Consider the following 20,381-nt stretch of genomic DNA (forward strand, 5'->3'; position numbering starts at 1 on the left):
ACCCTAGTTTGAAACCCTAGTTTGAAACCCTAGCTGGAAACCCTAACCCTAGTTTGAATTCCTAACCCTAGTTTGAAACCCTAACCCTAGTTTAAAACCCTAACCCTAGTTTGAAACCCTAATTTGAAAACCGAACCCTAGTTTGAAACCCTAGTTTGAAACCCTAACCCTAGTTTGAAACCCTAGCTGGAAACCCTAACCCTAGTTTGAAACCCTAGCTGGAAACCCTAACCCTAGTTTGAAACCCTAATTTGAAACCCTAACCCTAGTTTGAAACCCTAACCCTAGTTTGAAACCCTAATTTGAAACCCTTACCCTAGTTTGAAAACCTAGTTTGAAACCCTAACCCTAGTTTGAAACCCTAACCCTAGTTTGAAACCCTAACCCTAGGTTGAAACCCTAACCCTAGTTTGAAACCCTAGCTGGAAACCCTAACCCTAGTTTGAAACCCTAACCCTAGTTTGAAACCCTAGTTTGAAACCCTAACCCTAGTTTGAAACCCTAGCTGGAAACCCTAACCCTAGTCTGAAACCCTAACCCTAGTTTGAAACCCTAACCCTAGTTTGAAACCCTAGTTTGAAACCCTAGCTGGAAACCCTAACCCTAGTTTGAATTCCTAACCCTAGTTTGAAACCCTAACCCTAGTTTAAAACCCTAACCCTAGTTTGAAACCCTAATTTGAAAACCCAACCCTAGTTTGAAACCCTAGTTTGAAACCCTAACCCTAGTTTGAAACCCTAGCTGGAAACCCTAACCCTAGTTTGAAACCCTAGCTGGAAACCCTAACCCTAGTTTGAAACCCTAATTTGAAACCCTAACCCTAGTTTGAAACCCTAACCCTAGTTTGAAACCCTAATTTGAAACCCTTACCCTAGTTTGAAAACCTAGTTTGAAACCCTAACCCTAGTTTGAAACCCTAACCCTAGTTTGAAACCCTAACCCTAGTTTGAAACCCTAACCCTAGTTTGAAACCCTAGTTTGAAACCCTAGCTGGAAACCCTAACCCTAGTTTGAATTCCTAACCCTAGTTTGAAACCCTAACCCTAGTTTAAAACCCTAACCCTAGTTTGAAACCCTAATTTGAAAACCCAACCCTAGTTTGAAACCCTAGTTTGAAACCCTAACCCTAGTTTGAAACCCTAGCTGGAAACCCTAACCCTAGTTTGAAACCCTAGCTGGAAACCCTAACCCTAGTTTGAAACCCTAGCTGGAAACCCTAACCCTAGTTTGAAACCCTAATTTGAAACCCTAACCCTAGTTTGAAACCCTAACCCTAGTTTGAAACCCTAATTTGAAACCCTTACCCTAGTTTGAAAACCTAGTTTGAAACCCTAACCCTAGTTTGAAACCCTAACCCTAGTTTGAAACCCTAACCCTAGGTTGAAACCCTAACCCTAGTTTGAAACCCTAGCTGGAAACCCTAACCCTAGTTTGAAACCCTAACCCTAGTTTGAAACCCTAGTTTGAAACCCTAACCCTAGTTTGAAACCCTAGCTGGAAACCCTAACCCTAGTCTGAAACCCTAACCCTAGTTTGAAACCCTAACCCTAGTTTGAAACCCTAGTTTGAAACCCTAGCTGGAAACCCTAACCCTAGTTTGAATTCCTAACCCTAGTTTGAAACCCTAACCCTAGTTTAAAACCCTAACCCTAGTTTGAAACCCTAATTTGAAAACCCAACCCTAGTTTGAAACCCTAGTTTGAAACCCTAACCCTAGTTTGAAACCCTAGCTGGAAACCCTAACCCTAGTTTGAAACCCTAGCTGGAAACCCTAACCCTAGTTTGAAACCCTAATTTGAAACCCTAACCCTAGTTTGAAACCCTAACCCTAGTTTGAAACCCTAATTTGAAACCCTTACCCTAGTTTGAAAACCTAGTTTGAAACCCTAACCCTAGTTTGAAACCCTAACCCTAGTTTGAAACCCTAACCCTAGTTTGAAACCCTAACCCTAGTTTGAAACCCTAGTTTGAAACCCTAGCTGGAAACCCTAACCCTAGTTTGAATTCCTAACCCTAGTTTGAAACCCTAACCCTAGTTTAAAACCCTAACCCTAGTTTGAAACCCTAATTTGAAAACCCAACCCTAGTTTGAAACCCTAGTTTGAAACCCTAACCCTAGTTTGAAACCCTAGCTGGAAACCCTAACCCTAGTTTGAAACCCTAGCTGGAAACCCTAACCCTAGTTTGAAACCCTAATTTGAAACCCTAACCCTAGTTTGAAACCCTAACCCTAGTTTGAAACCCTAATTTGAAACCCTTACCCTAGTTTGAAAACCTAGTTTGAAACCCTAACCCTAGTTTGAAACCCTAACCCTAGTTTGAAACCCTAACCCTAGTATGAAACCCTAGCTGGAAACTCTAACCCTAGTTTGAAACCCTAATTTGAAACCCTAACCCTAGTTTGAAACACTAACCCTAGTTTGAAACGCTAGTTTGAAACCCTAACCCTAGTTTGAAAGCCTAGTTTGAAACCCTGACCTTAGTTTGAAACCCTAACCCTAGTTTGAAACCCTAACCCCAGTTTGAAACCCTAGCTGGAAACCCTAGCTGGAAATCCTAACCCTAGTTTGAAACCCTAACCCTAGTTTGAAACCCTAACCCTAGTTTGAAACCCTAATTTGAAACCCTAACCCTAGTTTGAAACCCTAACCCTAGTTTGAAACCCTAATTTGAAACCCTTACCCTAGTTTGAAACCCTAGTTTGAAACCCTAATTTGAAACCCTAACCCTGGTTTGAAACCCTAACCCTAGTTTGAAACCCTAGTTTGAAACCCTAACCCTAGTTTGAAACCCTAGTTTGAAACCCTAACCCTAGTTTAAAACCTTAACCCTAGTTTGAAACCCTAACCCTAGTTTGAAACCCTAACTTGAAACCCTAACCCTAGTTTGAAACCCTAACCCTAGTTTGAAACCCTAGCTGGAAACCCTAACCCTAGTTTGAAACCCTAATTTGAAACCCTAACCCTAGTTTGAAACCCTAACCCTAGGTTGAAACCCTAATTTGAAACCCTAACCCTAGTTTGAAACCCTAACTCTAGTTTGAAACCCTAACCCTGGTTTGAAACCCTAACCTTAGTTTGAAACTCTAATTTGAAACCCTAACCCTAGTTTGAAACCCTAACCCTAGTTTGAAACCCTAACCCTAGTTTGAAATCCTAGTTTGAAACCCTAACCCTAGTTTGAAACCCTAGCTGGAAACCCTAACCGTAGTTTGAAACCCTAATTTGAAACCCTAACCCTAGTTTGATACCCTAACCCTAGTTTGAAACTGTAATTTGAAACCCTTACCCTAGTTTTAAAACCTAGTTTGAAACCCTAACCCTAGTTTGAAACCCTAACCCTAGTTTGAAACCCTAACCCTAGTTTGAAACCCTAATTTGAAACACTAACCCTAGCTGGAAACCCTAACCCTAGTTTGAAACCCTAATTTGAAACCCTAACCCTAGTTTGAAACCCTAGCTGGAAACCCTAACCCTAGTTTGAAACCCTAATTTGAAACCCTAACCCTAGTTTGAAACCCTAACCCTAGTTTGAAACCCTAACCCTAGTTTGAAACCCTAACCCTAGTTTGAAACCCTAATTTGAAACCCTTACCCTAGTTTGAAAACCTAGTTTGAAACCCTAACCCTAGTTTGAAACCCTAACCCTAGTTTGAAACCCTAACCCTAGTATTAAACCCTAGCTGGAAACTCTAACCCTAGTTTGAAACCCTAATTTGAAACCCTAACCCTAGTTTGAAACACTAATTTGAAACCCTAACCCTAGTTTGAAACCCTAACCCTAGTTTGAAACCCTAATTTGAAACCCTTACCCTAGTTTGAAAACCTAGTTTGAAACCCTAACCCTAATTTGAAACCCTAACCCTGGTTTGAAACCCTAACCCTAGTTTGAAACCCTAGTTTGAAACCCTAACCCTAGTTTGAAACCCTAGTTTGAAACCCTAACCCTAGTTTAAAACCCTAACCCTAGTTTGAAACCCTAACCCTAGTTTGAAACCCTAACTTGAAACCCTAACCCTAGTTTGAAACCCTAACCCTAGTTTGAAACCCTAGCTGGAAACCCTAACCCTAGTTTGAAACCCTAATTTGAAACCCTAACCCTAGTTTGAAACCCTAACCCTAGGTTGAAACCCTAATTTGAAACCCTAACCCTAGTTTGAAACCCTAACTCTAATTTGAAACCCTAACCCTTGTTTGAAACCCTAACCCTAGTTTGAAACCCTAACCCTAGTTTGAAACCCTAGCTGGAAACCCTAACCCTAGTTTGAAACCCTAGCTGGAAACCCTAACCCTAGTTTGAAACCCTAGCTGGAAACCCTAACCCTAGTTTGAAACCCTAATTTGAAACCCTAACCCTAGTTTGAAACCCTAACCCTAGTTTGAAACCCTAATTTGAAACCCTTACCCTAGTTTGAAAACCTAGTTTGAAACCCTAACCCTAGTTTGAAACCCTAACCCTAGTTTGAAACCCTAACCCTAGTTTGAAACCCTAGCTGGAAACCCTAACCCGGGTTTGAAACCCTAGCTGGAAACCCTAACCCTAGTTTGAAACCCTAATTTGAAACCCTAACCCTAGTTTGAAACCCTAACCCTAGTTTGAAACCCTAATTTGAAACCCTTACCCTAGTTTGAAAACCTAGTTTGAAACCCTAACCCTAATTTGAAACCCTAACCCTGGTTTGAAACCCTAACCCTAGTTTGAAACCCTAGTTTGAAACCCTAACCCTAGTTTGAAACCCTAGTTTGAAACCCTAACCCTAGTTTAAAACCCTAACCCTAGTTTGAAACCCTAACCCTAGTTTGAAACCCTAACTTGAAACCCTAACCCTAGTTTGAAACCCTAACCCTAGTTTGAAACCCTAGCTGGAAACCCTAACCCTAGTTTGAAACCCTAATTTGAAACCCTAACCCTAGTTTGAAACCCTAACCCTAGGTTGAAACCCTAATTTGAAACCCTAACCCTAGTTTGAAACCCTAACTCTAATTTGAAACCCTAACCCTTGTTTGAAACCCTAACCCTAGTTTGAAACCCTAACCCTAGTTTGAAACCCTAGCTGGAAACCCTAACCCTGGTTTGAAACCCTAGCTGGAAACCCTAACCCTAGTTTGAAACCCTAGCTGGAAACCCTAACCCTAGTTTGAAACCCTAATTTGAAACCCTAACCCTAGTTTGAAACCCTAACCCTAGTTTGAAACCCTAATTTGAAACCCTTACCCTAGTTTGAAAACCTAGTTTGAAACCCTAACCCTAGTTCCAAACCCTAACCCTAGTTTGAAACCCTAACCCTAGTTTGAATTCCTAACCCTAGTTTGAAACCCTAACCCTAGTTTAAAACCCTAACCCTAGTTTGAAACCCTAATTTGAAAACCCAACCCTAGTTTGAAACCCTAGTTTGAAACCCTAACCCTAGTTTGAAACCCTAGCTGGAAACCCTAACCCGGGTTTGAAACCCTAGCTGGAAACCCTAACCCTAGTTTGAAACCCTAATTTGAAACCCTAACCCTAGTTTGAAACCCTAACCCTAGTTTGAAACCCTAATTTGAAACCCTTACCCTAGTTTGAAAACCTAGTTTGAAACCCTAACCCTAGTTTGAAACCCTAACCCTAGTTTGAAACCCTAACCCTAGTATTAAACCCTAGCTGGAATCTCTAACCCTAGTTTGAAACCCTAATTTGAAACCCTAACCCTAGTTTGAAACACTAATTTGAAACCCTAACCCTAGTTTGAAACCCTAACCCTAGTTTGAAACCCTAATTTGAAACCCTTACCCTAGTTTGAAACCCTAGTTTGAAACCCTAACCCTAGTTTGAAACCCTAACCCTAAATTGAAAACCTAACCCTAGTTTGAAACCCTAGCTGGAAACCCTAACCCTAGTTTGAAACCCTAATTTGAAACCCTAACCCTGGTTTGAAACCCTAACCCTAGTTTGAAACCCTAGTTTGAAACCCTAACCCTAGTTTGAAACCCTAGTTTGAAACCCTAACCCTAGTTTAAAACCCTAACCCTAGTTTGAAACCCTAACCCTAGTTTGAAACCCTAACTTGAAACCCTAACCCTAGTTTGAAACCCTAACCCTAGTTTGAAACCCTAGCTGGAAACCCTAACCCTAGTTTGAAACCCTAATTTGAAACCCTAACCCTAGTTTGAAACCCTAACCCTAGGTTGAAACCCTAATTTGAAACCCTAACCCTAGTTTGAAACCCTAACTCTAATTTGAAACCCTAACCCTTGTTTGAAACCCTAACCCTAGTTTGAAACCCTAACCCTATTTTGAAACCCTAGCTGGAAACCCTAACCCTAGTTTGAAACCCTAGCTGGAAACCCTAACCCTAGTTTGAAACCCTAACTGAAAACCCTAGCTGGAAACCCTAACCCTAGTTTGAAACCCTAGCTGGAAACCCTAACCCTAGTTTGAAACCCTAGCTGGAAACCCTAACCCTAGTTTGAAACCCTAACTGAAAACCCTAGCTGGAAACCCTAACCCTAGTTTGAAACCCTAGCTGGAAACCCTAACCCTAGTTTGGTACCCTAGCTGGAAACCCTAACCCTAGTTTGAAACCCTAGCTGGAAACCCTAATCCTAGTTTGAAACCCTAACCGAAAACCCTAGCTGGAAACCCTAACCCTAGTTTGAAACCCTAGCTGGAAACCCTAACCCTAGTTTGAAACCCTAGCTGGAAACCCTAACCCTAGTTTGAAACCCTAGCTGGAAACCCTAACCCTAGTTTGAAACCCTAGCTGGAAACCCTAACCCTAGTTTGAAACCCTAGCTGGAAACCCTAACCCTAGTTTGAAACCCTAGCTGGAAACCCTAACCCTAGTTTGAAACCCTAGCTGGAAACCCTAACCCTAGTTTGAAACCCTAGCTGGAAACCCTAACCCTAGTTTGAAACCCTAACTGACAACCCTAGCTGGAAACCCTAACCCTAGTTTGAAACCCTAGCTGGAAACCCTAACCCTAGTTTGAAACCCTAGCTGGAAACCCTAACCCTAGTTTGAAACCCTAGCTGGAAACCCTAACCCTAGTTTGAAACCCTAGCTGGAAACCCTAACCCTAGTTTGAAACCCTAACTGAAAACCCTAGCTGGAAACCCTAACCCTAGTTTGAAACCCTAGCTGGAAACCCTAACCCTAGTTTGAAACCCTAACTGAAAACCCTAGCTGGAAACCCTAACCCTAGTTTGAAACCCTAACTGAAAACCCTAGCTGGAAACCCTAACCCTAGTTTGAAACCCTAGCTGGAAACCCTAACCCTAGTTTGAAACCCTAACTGAAAACCCTAGCTGGAAACCCTAACCCTAGTTTGAAACCCTAGCTGGAAACCCTAACCCTAGTTTGAAACCCTAGCTGGAAACCCTAACCCTAGTTTGAAACCCTAGCTGGAAACCCTAACCCTAGTTTGAAACCCTAACTGAAAACCCTAGCTGTAAACCCTAACCCTAGTTTGAAACCCTAGCTGGAAACCCTAACCCTAGTTTGAAACCCTAGCTGGAAACCCTAACCCTAGTTTGAAACCCTAGCTGGAAACCCTAACCCTAGTTTGAAACCCTAGCTGGAAACCCTAACCCTAGTTTGAAACCCTAACTGAAAACCCTAGCTGGAAACCCTAACCCTAGTTTGAAACCCTAGCTGGAAACCCTAACCCTAGTTTGAAACCCTAGCTGGAAACCCTAACCCTAGTTTGAAACCCTAGCTGGAAACCCTAACCCTAGTTTGAAACCCTAGCTGGAAACCCTAACCCTAGTTTGAAACCCTAACTGAAAACCCTAGCTGGAAACCCTAACCCTAGTTTGAAACCCTAGCTGGAAACCCTAACCCTAGTTTGAAACCCTAGCTGGAAACCCTAACCCTAGTTTGAAACCCTAGCTGGAAACCCTAACCCTAGTTTGAAACCCTAGCTGGAAACCCTAACCCTAGTTTGAAACCCTAGCTGGAAACCCTAACCCTAGTTTGAAACCCTAGCTGGAAACCCTAACCCTAGTTTGAAACCCTAACTGAAAACACTAGCTGGAAACCCAAACCCTAGTTTGAAACCCTAACTGAAAACCCTAGCTGGAAACCCTAACCCTAGTTTGAAACCCTAGCTGGAAACCCTAACCCTAGTTTGAAACCCTAACTGAAAACCCTAGCTGGAAACCCTAACCCTAGTTTGAAACCCTAGCTGGAAACCCTAACCCTAGTTTGAAACCCTAGCTGGAAACCCTAACCCTAGTTTGAAACCCTAGCTGGAAACCCTAACCCTAGTTTGAAACCCTAACTGAAAACACTAGCTGGAAACCCAAACCCTAGTTTGAAACCCTAACTGAAAACCCTAGCTGGAAACCCTAACCCTAGTTTGAAACCCTAGCTGGAAACCCTAACCCTAGTTTGAAACCCTAACTGAAAACCCTAGCTGGAAACCCTAACCCTAGTTTGAAACCCTAGCTGGAAACCCTAACCCTAGTTTGAAACCCTAGCTGGAAACCCTAACCCTAGTTTGAAACCCTAGCTGGAAACCCTAACCCTAGTTTGAAACCCTAACTGAAAACCCTAGCTGGAAACCCTAACCCTAGTTTGAAACCCTAGCTGGAAACCCTAACCCTAGTTTGAAACCCTAGCTGGAAACCCTAACCCTAGTTTGAAACCCTAGCTGGAAACCCTAACCCTAGTTTGAAACCCTAGCTGGAAACCCTAACCCTAGTTTGAAACCCTAACTGAAAACCCTAGCTGGAAACCCTAACCCTAGTTTGAAACCCTAGCTGGAAACCCTAACCCTAGTTTGAAACCCTAGCTGGAAACCCTAACCCTAGTTTGAAACCCTAGCTGGAAACCCTAACCCTAGTTTGAAACCCTAGCTGGAAACCCTAACCCTAGTTTGAAACCCTAGCTGGAAACCCTAACCCTAGTTTGAAACCCTAGCTGGAAACCCTAACCCTAGTTTGAAACCCTAACTGAAAACACTAGCTGGAAACCCAAACCCTAGTTTGAAACCCTAACTGAAAACCCTAGCTGGAAACCCTAACCCTAGTTTGAAACCCTAGCTGGAAACCCTAACCCTAGTTTGAAACCCTAACTGAAAACCCTAGCTGGAAACCCTAACCCTAGTTTGAAACCCTAGCTGGAAACCCTAACCCTAGTTTGAAACCCTAGCTGGAAACCCTAACCCTAGTTTGAAACCCTAGCTGGAAACCCTAACCCTAGTTTGAAACCCTAGCTGGAAACCCTAACCCTAGTTTGAAACCCTAGCTGGAAACCCTAACCCTAGTTTGAAACCCTAGCTGGAAACCCTAACCCTAGTTTGAAACCCTAGCTGGAAACCCTAACCCTAGTTTGAAACCCTAACTGAAAACCCTAGCTGGAAACCCTAACCCTAGTTTGAAACCCTAGCTGGAAACCCTAACCCTAGTTTGAAACCCTAACTGAAAACCCTAGCTGGAAACCCTAACCCTAGTTTGAAAACCTAGCTGGAAACCCTAACCCTAGTTTGAAACCCTAACTGAAAACCCTAGCTGGAAACCCTAACCCTAGTTTGAAACCCTAGCTGGAAACCCTAACCCTAGTTTGAAACCCTAGCTGGAAACCCTAACCCTAGTTTGAAACCCTAGCTGGAAACCCTAACCCTAGTTTGAAACCCTAGCTGGAAACCCTAACCCTTGTTTGAAACCCTAGCTGGAAATCTTAACCGTAGTTTGAAACCCTAATTTGAAACCCTAACCCTAGTTTGAAACCCTAACCCTAGTTTGAAACCCTAGTTTGAAACCCTTACCCTAGTTTGAAACCCTAATTTGAAACCCTAACCCTAGTTTGAAACCCTAACCCTAGTTTGAAACCGTAATTTGAAACCCTTACCCTAGTTTTAAAACCTAGTTTGAAACCCTAACCCTAGTTTGAAACCCTAACCCTAGTTTGAAACCCTAACCCTAGTATGAAACCCTAGCTGGAAACTCTAACCCTAGTTTGAAACCCTAATTTGAAACCCTAACCCTAGTTTGAAACACTAACCCTAGTTTGAAACGCTAGTTTGAAACCCTAACCCTAGTTTGAAAGCCTAGTTTGAAACCCTAACCTTAGTTTGAAACCCTAACCCTAGTTTGAAACCCTAACCCTAGTTTGAAACCCTAGCTGGAAACCCTAGCTGGAAATCCTAACCCTAGTTTGAAACCCTAACCCTAGTTTGAAACCCTAACCCTAGTTTGAAACCCTAGCTGGAAACCCTAACCCTAGTTTGAAACCCTAATTTGAAACCCTAACCCTAGTTTGAAACCCTAGTTTAAAACCCTAACCCTAGTTTGAAACCCTAACCCTAGTTTGAAACCCTAGCTGGAAACCCTAACCCTAGTTTGAAACCCTAACCCTAGTTTGAAACCCTAACCCTAGTTTGAAACCCTAGTTTGAAACCCTAGTTTGAAACCCTAACCCTAGTTTGAAACCCTAGTTTGAAACCCTAACCCTAGTTTGAAACCCTAACCTTAGTTTGAAATCCTAATTTGAAACCCTAACTCTAGTTTGAAACCCTAACCCTAGTTTGAAACCCTAACCTTAGTTTGAAATCCTAATTTGAAACCCTAACCCTAGTTTTAAACCCTAGCTGGAAACCCTAATCCTAGTTTGAAACTCCAACCCTAGTTTGATACCCTAGCTGGAAACCCTAACCCTAGTTTGAAACCCTAACCCTAGATTGAAAACCCTAGTTTGAAACCCTAACCCTAGCTGGAAACCCTAACCCTAGTTTGAATTCCTAGTTTGAAACCCTAACCCTAGTTTGAAATCCTAGCTGGAAACCCTAATCCTAGTTTGAAACCCTAACCCTAGTTTGAAACCCTAGCTGGAAACCCTATCCCTTGTTTGAAACCCTAATTTGAAACCCTAACCCTAGTTTGAAACCCTAGCTGGTAACCCTAACCCTAGTTTGAAACCCTAGTTTGAAACCCTAGCTGGAAACCCTAACCCTAGTTTGAATTCCTTACCCTGGTTTGAAACCCTAATTTGAAACTCGAACCCTAGTATGAAACCCTAATTTGAAACCCTAACCCTAGTTTGAAACCCTAGTTTGAAACCTTAACCCTAGTTCTAAACCCTAACCCTAGTTTGAAACCCTAACCCTAGTTTGAAACCCTAGCTGGAAACCCTAACCCTAGTTTGAAACCCTAACCCTAGTTTGAAACCCTAACCCTAGTTTGAAACCCTAACCCTAGTTTGAAACCCTAGCTGGAAACCCTAACCCTAGTTTGAAACCCTACCTGGAAACCCTAACCCTAGTTTGAAACCCTAATTTGAAACCCTAACCCTTGTTTGAAACCCTAACCCTAGTTTGAAACCCTAGCTGGAAACCCGTAACCCTAGTTTGAAACCCTAATTTGAAACCCTAACCCTAGCTGGAAACCCTAACCCTAGTTTGAAACCCTAATTTGAAACCCTAACCCTAGCTGGAAACCCTAACCCTAGTTTGAAACCCTAATTTGAAACCCTAACCCTAGTTTGAAACCCTAGCTGGAAACCCTAACCCTAGTTTGAAACCCTAACCCTAGTTTGAAACCCTAATTTGAAACCCTAACCCTAGGTTGAAACCCTAACCCTAGTTTGAAACCCTAGCTGGAAACCCTAACCCTAGTTTGAAACCCTAATTTGAAACCCTAACCCTAGTTTGAAACCCTAACCCTAGTTTGAAACCCTAGTTTGAAACCCTAACCCTAGTTTGAAACCCTAGTTTGAAACCTTAGCTGGAAACCCTAACCCTAGTTTGAAACCCTAACCCTAGTTTTAAACCCTAGCTGGAAACCCTAACCCTAGTTTGAATTCCTTACCCTGGTTTGAAACCCTAATTTGAAACTCGAACCCTAGTATGAAACCCTAATTTGAAACCCTAACCCTAGTTTGAAACCCTAGTTTGAAACCTTAACCCTAGTTCTAAACCCTAACCCTAGTTTGAAACCCTAACCCTAGTTTGAAACCCTAACCCTAGTTTGAAACCCTAACCCTAGTTTGAAACCCTAGCTGGAAACCCTAACCCTAGTTTGAAACCCTACCTGGAAACCCTAACCCTAGTTTGAAACCCTAATTTGAAACCCTAACCCTAGTTTGAAACCCTAACCCTAGTTTGAAACCCTAGCTGGAAACCCGTAACCCTAGTTTGAAACCCTAATTTGAAACCCTAACCCTAGCTGGAAACCCTAACCCTAGTTTGAAACCCTAATTTGAAACCCTAACCCTAGCTGGAAACCCTAACCCTAGTTTGAAACCCTAATTTGAAACCCTAACCCTAGTTTGAAACCCTAGCTGGAAACCCTAACCCTAGTTTGAAACCCTAACCCTAGTTTGAAACCCTAATTTGAAACCCTAACCCTAGGTTGAAACCCTAACCCTAGTTTGAAACCCTAGCTGGAAACCCTATCCCTAGTTTGAAACCCTAATTTGAAACCCTAACCCTAGTTTGAAACCCTAACCCTAGTTTGAAACCCTAGTTTGAAACCCTAACCCTAGTTTGAAACCCTAGTTTGAAACCTTAGCTGGAAACCCTAACCCTAGTTTGAAACCCTAACCCTAGTTTGAAACCCTAGCTGGAAACCCTAACCCTAGTTTGAAACCCCAATTTGAAAACCTAACCCAAGTTTGAAACCCTAACCCTAGTTTGAAACCCTAGCTGGAAACCCTAACCCTAGTCTGAAACCCTAACCCTAGTTTGAAACCCTAACCCTAGTTTGAAACCCTAATTTTTTAACCCTAACCCTACTTTGAAACCCTAAGCCTAGTTTGAAACCGTAGTTTGAAACCCTAACCCTAGTTTGAAACCCTAACCCTAGTTTGAAACCCTAGTTTGAAACCCTAACCCTAGTTTGAAACCCTAGTTTGAAACCTTAGCTGGAAACCCTAACCCTAGTTTGAAACCCTAACCCTAGTTTGAAACCCTAGCTGGAAACCCTAACCCTAGTTTGAAACCCCAATTTGAAAACCTAACCCAAGTTTGAAACCCTAACCCTAGTTTGAAACCCTAGCTGGAAACCCTAACCCTAGTCTGAAACCCTAACCCTAGTTTGAAACCCTAACCCTAGTTTGAAACCCTAATTTTTTAACCCTAACCCTACTTTGAAACCCTAAGCCTAGTTTGAAACCGTAGTTTGAAACCCTAACCCTAGTTTGAAACCCTAGTTTGAAACCCTAACCCTTGTTTGAAACCCTAGTTTGAAACCCTAACCCTAGTTTTAAACCCTAGCTGGAAACCCTAACCCTAGTTTGAAACTCTAGCCCTAGTTTGATACCCTAGCTGGAAACCCTAACCCTAGTTTGAAACCCTAACCCTAGATTGAAAACCCTAGTTTGAAACCCTAACCCTAGCTGGAAACCCTAACCCTAGTTTGAATTCCTAGTTTGAAACCCTAACCCTAGTTTGAAACCCTAGCTGGAAACCCTAAACCTAGTTTGAAACCCTAACCCTAGTTTGATACCCTAGCTGGAAACCCTAACCCTAGTTTGAAACCCTAACCTTAGTTTTAAACCCTAACCCTAGTTTGAAACCCTAACTTGAAACCCTAACCCTATTTCGAAACCCTAATCTCAGTTTGAAACCTTAGTTTGAAACCCTAACCCTAGTCTGAAACCCTAGTTTGAAACCCTAGCTGGAAACCTTAACCCTAGTTTGAAACCCTAGTTTGAAACATTAACCATAGTTTTAAACCCTAGTTTGAAAGCCTAACCCTAGTTTTAAACACTAGTTGGAAACGCTAAACCTATTTTTAACCCCTAACCCTAAACTTTGTTTACCTAAAAAGCTTTTACCATGCATTGTGTTATACTGCATTTTATAGTTATAACATTTCAGAAAAAAATTCCACCCGTTTCTGACCCTAGCCCTTAATTCATAAATATAAAAGTAAATATATTAGTATATTACATATCGTCGCTGTCCTGTGAAAATACAGCGATGATTTTGTAAAATGGATGATGATGATTGTTATTATGAAAAATTGAACAACTAGGGCAGGTTTTGGAATCAGCGCAAAAAAAATAATCTAGAAATGTTTTCTTGCATCTTTGATTTAAAAAATGTCGTTAAATTTTGCTGATCAATGTGAACAGCATCTACGGTACAGAAAATGTTGATGTATTTTAATTAAATTTGATGTTTTTGTCATGCCCTGCGATTGGCTGGAGCCAGTCCAGACCGTACTGCGCCTCTCGCCCAAATATTATATCATACCAAATCTATTTCTGTGTTGGAGTGTCCCATGTTGCAGACAATGCAACCATTCTTCATCCTGTCCAGATGTTCCCTGGCCACCACGTGTTTGTTACCTGCGTGTCAAAACAATCAACAGGTTCCTCATGGAATTTTTGAAATGGAGAAATAATGACTTGAGGAAATTAGTTTATGGTGTGCTTTATTAAGTCTTTCACACAAGTATCCGTCTCAAGTACAGAGTGAGAGTACTTTTGCCACATTCGGCTGTAACACAGGACAGTTGCGTGTCTATGTAACATTGGCGTACTTGTATACCTGTGCAGGTGATGACCACGTCAACGTGTCGGACCACCTCACTCAACTGGATCACTCTGAAGCCGTCCATGCTATCAAAATAAATGTGGCAGAGGCGTCAAATTCATTGAGATTCATTGAGGACATTTCCTGGTTGCTTAGCTGGAAACGTGCCTGTGTTCATAGTTTAGCATACCAGGCCTGGAGGGCACAGATGGGGTCCACTTCTGTCACGTACACGACGGCACCCAACGCTTTCAGGGCGGCGCAGCAACCTTTGCCAACCTGGAGCAAGAAATGATTTTGAACGCTCTCTCATATAGCTGGTATATATATCGTTATACATAAACGTACCCCCCAAAATTAAATGTCGTTTGTACCCGTCTTTAAATTACAGGATATCATGTCACCAGATTTACATGCTTAACGAAAATAACAATAGTATAATTAATAGCGGGGACAAACACTTTTTGTATCCACTTTTTTGGGCATTTTTTTGGGGCGCGCCACGTTCGGAAACACTAGTCTACCACACACGCTCGCCTTTACTGACCTCACCGTATCCACACACAAGCACCTGCTTGCCGCCAAACATCACGTCGGTGGTTCTCTTCAACCTGAAAGCGGCACAGTGACCTGTGTGTGAGTGTGTGTATGTTGGGCGCGTTGTGTGTGTGTGTGTGTTTTTGGGGGTGGCGGTGGGCGCTTACCCATCCAATACGGACTCCTTGCAACAGTACAGATTGTCAAACTTCTGCTTGGTCACCGAATCGTTCACATTCATGGCGGGAACACACAACTTGCCGGCCTTGGACAGCTGGTACAAGCTGATGCAAACATGTGCGGCATGAGAAATTTCAGTAAACCTCCACCTATCTGCCCGTTGACAGTGGTACCTTGATTTACGAGTGTCCCGAGTTATGGGTAGTTATGAGATTAGTGGTGAGTCATCAATTTTCAAAACTCTGGAATAGCGTGAGTTTACTGAATAGAAGAACAAATTTTCGTCACGGTTTTGGAGTCCCTCGGAGGGCCTTTAGGACTGTGAACCCATATAAATATAAATGAACCTTATATTAGCACATATATCCAACAAATTGATGGATAACTAGTTTTCAAATCACACGCCAGTAAATAGTTTGTGCAACTATTTTGAAATGTATTTTAAATGAGGGATTGGTAACAAATGCTTGAAATATCGCATATGTGGTGTTAAAAATGACAATTTGAAAGAAACGTGTCAAGTCAACAGATGATTTGCCTTGGCGGGCCACATAAGATGATGTCGCGGGCCGGATCTGGCCCCCCCGGGCCTTGAGTTCGACACCTGTGAACTAACCGATAAACTCCGGTGACACTTTCCTCCACGATGCCTCGTATGTTCTTGAACAGGCTCGGGTACTTCTTGTAGAGCCAGTGGGTCAGGTCGCCACCGTCATCTAAAATCTGGCCACAGAGAAGAGACAGGTGTTTTTTGTAAAGAAGCTAAAGCAGGCAAAAGTTACCACAGTTAAACTTCAGCTAATAGTACAAATACTTGTTTGTTTGCACCCTCACTATAGAACAGATTTTTCAGTGATGATTGTTGGGGGTTCCTCTGTACACAGGTTTAGAGCCTGTCTGTTTATCTCCTTCCACCTGCAGCCGGGGTCACCTATCGCCGTCCGTTTATCCGCCTTTTTGTCCGCCCGGAACAAATAGTAAACACCCTTAGGCCGGTCCGATCATTTTAAACGGGCTACCGTTTGTGTTTCATATAAGCCTCACCGCGGCCGGACTAAATACGTCTCCTTTTAGGACCCAGAAGACTCGGCCGCGGCCAAGGGGAAAGGGAAATCTCGCCGTGGCCATTGAAGCCTCGAAGCGAAAATAGACGAGAGACGATGACAAAAAATGGGCTTCCGACCATGCTTAATCCGTTTATTTTTTTAAGTTTCCCGCCTATTATTTATCGTCTACAAAATGGGCGGATAGACGGACTGGTACGTCACGTAGGCGGAATGGCCAGCCCATGTGACGGACTGTTGGGGGGCAGCGAGTGTAAGTTGGTCGAAGTTTGCAGACGAAAACGCATCTGATGCTGAACTTAATGATCAAATATTTGATTGATTTGCTTTTGCAATTAGAACAGCTTTGAAGAATTTTAGAGGCTATTTAAAGAGGTCCATTAAAAGTCTCTGCTATACCACATTGGGTTCCCAAATCTCAGCACCAACGCAGCGGTCGATGCACCACCAGAAGTCATCCTCCGACTCCCCTCTCCATGCAAACACGGATGTACCTGAGTGGGCCGGGGGAGGGGCATTACAGGAAATAACAATATGACGAAGAGAGGAAGTGCTTGGAAAAAAATACAAAGAGTGCTAGCGTTGTGTACCTCCTTCGGCCAGAGCGGCAGCGACGGCGTTCTGGGTGGAGAAGATGTTGCAGGCAGCCCAACGGCACTGAGCCCCCAACACTGACAGAGTCTCCATCATAACCTAGAAAACATGCACACATGTTTTATTCACAAACACACACACACACACACACTCGGTGGAGTAACTACAATGTACTATAATAAAAATTAATTGGTCCAAAAATGATCTATTTACTGCAAATAATAAACAGTGGTACCTTGACTTTTGGTTCCGTGACCAAGTTGTAACTCGGCTTTAGCGATTATGGTGGAACCGGTCACCCGTTGGCAAACTCTTGGAATCGACACGAAATGCTCGGTTGTGCTTTCTCTCACTCTCTTATTATGTTTTTATTGTGTTAAAGTTGCAGCAGTTTAAAGGTTTAGAATTACCCTAAGACCGATGCTAATCTATGTTAGCCTGTCAACATCAATTATATGTAAGCAGTAAGATAGAGGAACATGAGATGTTTTAGTTGAACAATTTAAGGCTCCTAGTTGTGCTTTCTCTCACTCTAGTATTGCACTTTTATATTTCCATTTTACAATATAGTGATATTTTTAGGATTTTTTAGGATTGATTTGAGTTAAGAGCTTTGTCATGGAATGAATTAAAATAAAAAGTTATTGTAACATTGTCTATAAAATACATTTTCCAGTTGAAATAAATTGAAATGCCATTAATCCATACCAACCCCTCGCACAAAAATACCACACCATTTTTTTAATAACATTTTTAACACTAGAAAAATAGCACTGTATTCTATCGTAATGAACATACGACATACATATAAAACACAAAAAAAATTGACCGCAAAATTGGTTCAATAAAATTTATGCCTTGGATGTATGCCTTTAAAAGGGGAGTTTGCAGTTAAAAAAATAAACAGACAAACAAACAAAGAACACTTATTTTCATACATGTTGAAACTGTCTGTACAAAATATTAAAGTAATTGTTTGAAAAAACAGCCCTGTCTATCCAGTTCTTATGCCTTTATTTGTAATCATTATTTTAAAACACCCCGCGCCTTGACAATAATAGCCAATCAGACTTTCGCCGGGACACCCAGAAGTCGCATTTTCCTTGGCCGGATTATTCACCTCTGTCTTTGCTCGGAGTCTCAAGGGGGCGGAGGGAGGAGTGAAGCTAGGCTAGATTCCAATCTTTGCTAGCAGTTTGAAACGAGCTCAATATTTTGTGATTTAAGCTTGGGAAAAGGTGCTCACCGCCGTCTGTGCAGTGATGTGTGTGCAGCCAACCACTTTGGCTCCGGCCAGAGGTTTCTCACCCCCCGCTTTCTTCCTCAGCACCATCAAAGCCGGCATCTCTGAGCAGAGACCAGCATCACGAAAAACAAATCACGCGTGTGTCAATGAGCGCGAGTGAGCAAGTGTGCGTGTGTGACTGAGCGAGTGAACTGAGTTGAGTTTCTACATCTTTCTTAAGTCTTCACCTCACCTTGCTCCGCGATGCAGATTTCGCGACGTCCAAAATCAGCCTGTTTGATGTTTTTAATGCAAAAATCTGAAACGCCCTTGGACGTCTTCTGGACCTTGTTTCTAGGTGAGTTTTCGTCCTCGGAGCTGGCGCTGCCCACTATACAACACAGTACAGTAAGGCCCACATACATACATCCATCCATTATTCGAACCGTTTATCCTCACAAGGGTCTGAGGTGTGCTGGAGCCTAGCCAAGCTGTCAGTTTAGCTTTTTACACAATCACGATGGTTTTAAGGAAGACGATTAAGATGGGATGACAGTGCAGAATTACAGCTTTCATTAAAGCGGAAGTCAACTCAAAACGTATTTTTTTAAGAATATGTTCTATGCAGGCCAACTAGTTGAAACAAGGCATTGTGATAAATATTGCATTTGTGGAATTAGAGTTAATCCACCCGCTTTCAGCCGTCTCTGGGGGCGGCCATTTTGTCACTTCTGTCGACTGAAAATGACATCACAGTTGCTCAGGGCTCAGCTAACGACCAATCGCGGCTCACCTGTTTTCTGAAGCTGAGCCGTGATTGGTCGTTACCCGAGCCCTGAGCAGTTGTGATGTCATTTTCAGTCGACAGAAGTGATAAAATGGCTGCCCCCCGAGATAGCTAAAAATGGGTGGATTTTGCTGCTTAACTCATATTCCACAAATGCAATATTTATCAGAATGCCTTATTTCAACAAGTGGGCCTGCATAGAACATATTCGTGAAAAAAATATGTTTGGTTGATTTCCCTTTAAAGAAAATACAACAATATGACATTAACCATTTAGAAATGACAGACATTAAACAAAAATTACAGGTAAAAAATGGATGAAAATGTTCCATATGCGACCCAGAGTTTCAAAATATTGGATCATCCTGGTCTAGACAATGTCAAGAAAGTGTTTGAGGATCCAAAACATTTTCAATTTTGGTTGCCGCACCTGAACTGTAACTGTCAACGGATGACTGCGAGATGGAGCGAGACAGAGAGCACGGGATGGCCTTGATGGGACGCTTGTTGAATTCTTCTTTCTGCTCCGTCAACTGTATTTGCTGGTGGAACACAAAACAAAACACATTTACCTGAAATAGTAACGCAGTGAATTATTTATCGAGGGGCATACATTTGTGACAGAAGAAGGACTTTCCCAGCATCTCTAGCTGCATTCCTAAATAGCTATAGCCTTCTAACAGCTTTGTTTAGCTAATTAGCTAATAGCTAATTACACATTTTAGCATTAATATTGCTTCTTGTTTGTACTCTCCTGTTGTGTAATAGCAGTTGTGTGAGTTCCACTTACTTTTTGTGTATAATTTTGTGACACTGTAAGTTAATTTGGTGTTCAGTTTAATGACTCCTATGATCCTTATCCTACCTAAATATATAAGTGAGATGCTACCAGTTGTGGGAATGCAGTTGGCTAACAACTCAAAGTTCCCCGAACAACTTGATATATGACTCATCTTTGCAGCAATGTCAGCTACAGTACAAATTAGCACTAAAAATGTTTGTGTAACAGATAAAAGCGTCCCCCGCCCCTCAGAAAAAATCTGCAGAACCGCAAATTTGACTTTACTTCACTTTACTCCAGATGACCGACACACCAAACACCACACACATACAGTACAATAACCAAATTGTTATAGGCAATCACGAGTCTGCTCCAGTACAAAGACTGACCTGTGGGAAACAGCATAGTGTCACAGGGCACACAAACTGACGGAAAATACAACAATGTCGGGAGTATTCATAGAAGACAAAATGAAAGAAGCTAGGTTAACTCTTTTGCTGTGTTCAGAATCTCTCCCTATCCACTAGGTCAGGTATGGGCAACTGGCGGCCGCTTCACACCCACACTTGTAGTGGCTTTTGATTGATTTTTTTTTTTTTTTTTTAAAAGAAAGAAGGCCCAGGACCAAGAACCCCGATATCATCTCCTGACCCCCCCCAACCTCAAAACAACCCACTCTTATCTCATATTCATCATTTGACCTTTTTTTTTTTTTTTTTCAAATGAGAGTGCCAGATTGCCCCCACACAAAAAAACA

At 42.3% G+C, this 20,381-nt stretch overlaps 1 protein-coding gene across 3 annotated transcripts in view; it reads right to left on the minus strand.

The window, feature by feature from the left end:
• Window positions 1-20,381, minus strand: part of LOC147148983 (S-adenosylhomocysteine hydrolase-like protein 1) — a 39,852-nt gene that overhangs the window by 13,771 nt on the left and 5,700 nt on the right. For all 3 annotated transcript variants that reach the window (XM_086028351.1, XM_086028353.1, XM_086028352.1), the window contains 11 exons: window positions 19,274-19,385; window positions 18,310-18,447; window positions 18,078-18,178; window positions 16,828-16,930; window positions 16,637-16,731; window positions 15,790-15,896; window positions 15,161-15,277; window positions 15,004-15,067; window positions 14,647-14,735; window positions 14,472-14,542; window positions 14,175-14,269 (listed from right to left, as the gene is read on the minus strand). In XM_086028351.1, the coding sequence (XP_085884477.1) occupies window positions 14,175-14,269; window positions 14,472-14,542; window positions 14,647-14,735; window positions 15,004-15,067; window positions 15,161-15,277; window positions 15,790-15,896; window positions 16,637-16,731; window positions 16,828-16,930; window positions 18,078-18,178; window positions 18,310-18,447; window positions 19,274-19,385 (1,092 nt within the window). The remainder of the gene's footprint in view (window positions 1-14,174; window positions 14,270-14,471; window positions 14,543-14,646; window positions 14,736-15,003; window positions 15,068-15,160; window positions 15,278-15,789; window positions 15,897-16,636; window positions 16,732-16,827; window positions 16,931-18,077; window positions 18,179-18,309; window positions 18,448-19,273; window positions 19,386-20,381) is intronic.

The sequence above is a fragment of the Filicampus tigris genome, chromosome 4, assembly GCF_054856515.1.
Source record: "Filicampus tigris isolate MCC_2025a chromosome 4, RoL_Ftig_1.0, whole genome shotgun sequence".
Taxonomy (NCBI): domain Eukaryota; kingdom Metazoa; phylum Chordata; class Actinopteri; order Syngnathiformes; family Syngnathidae; genus Filicampus; species Filicampus tigris.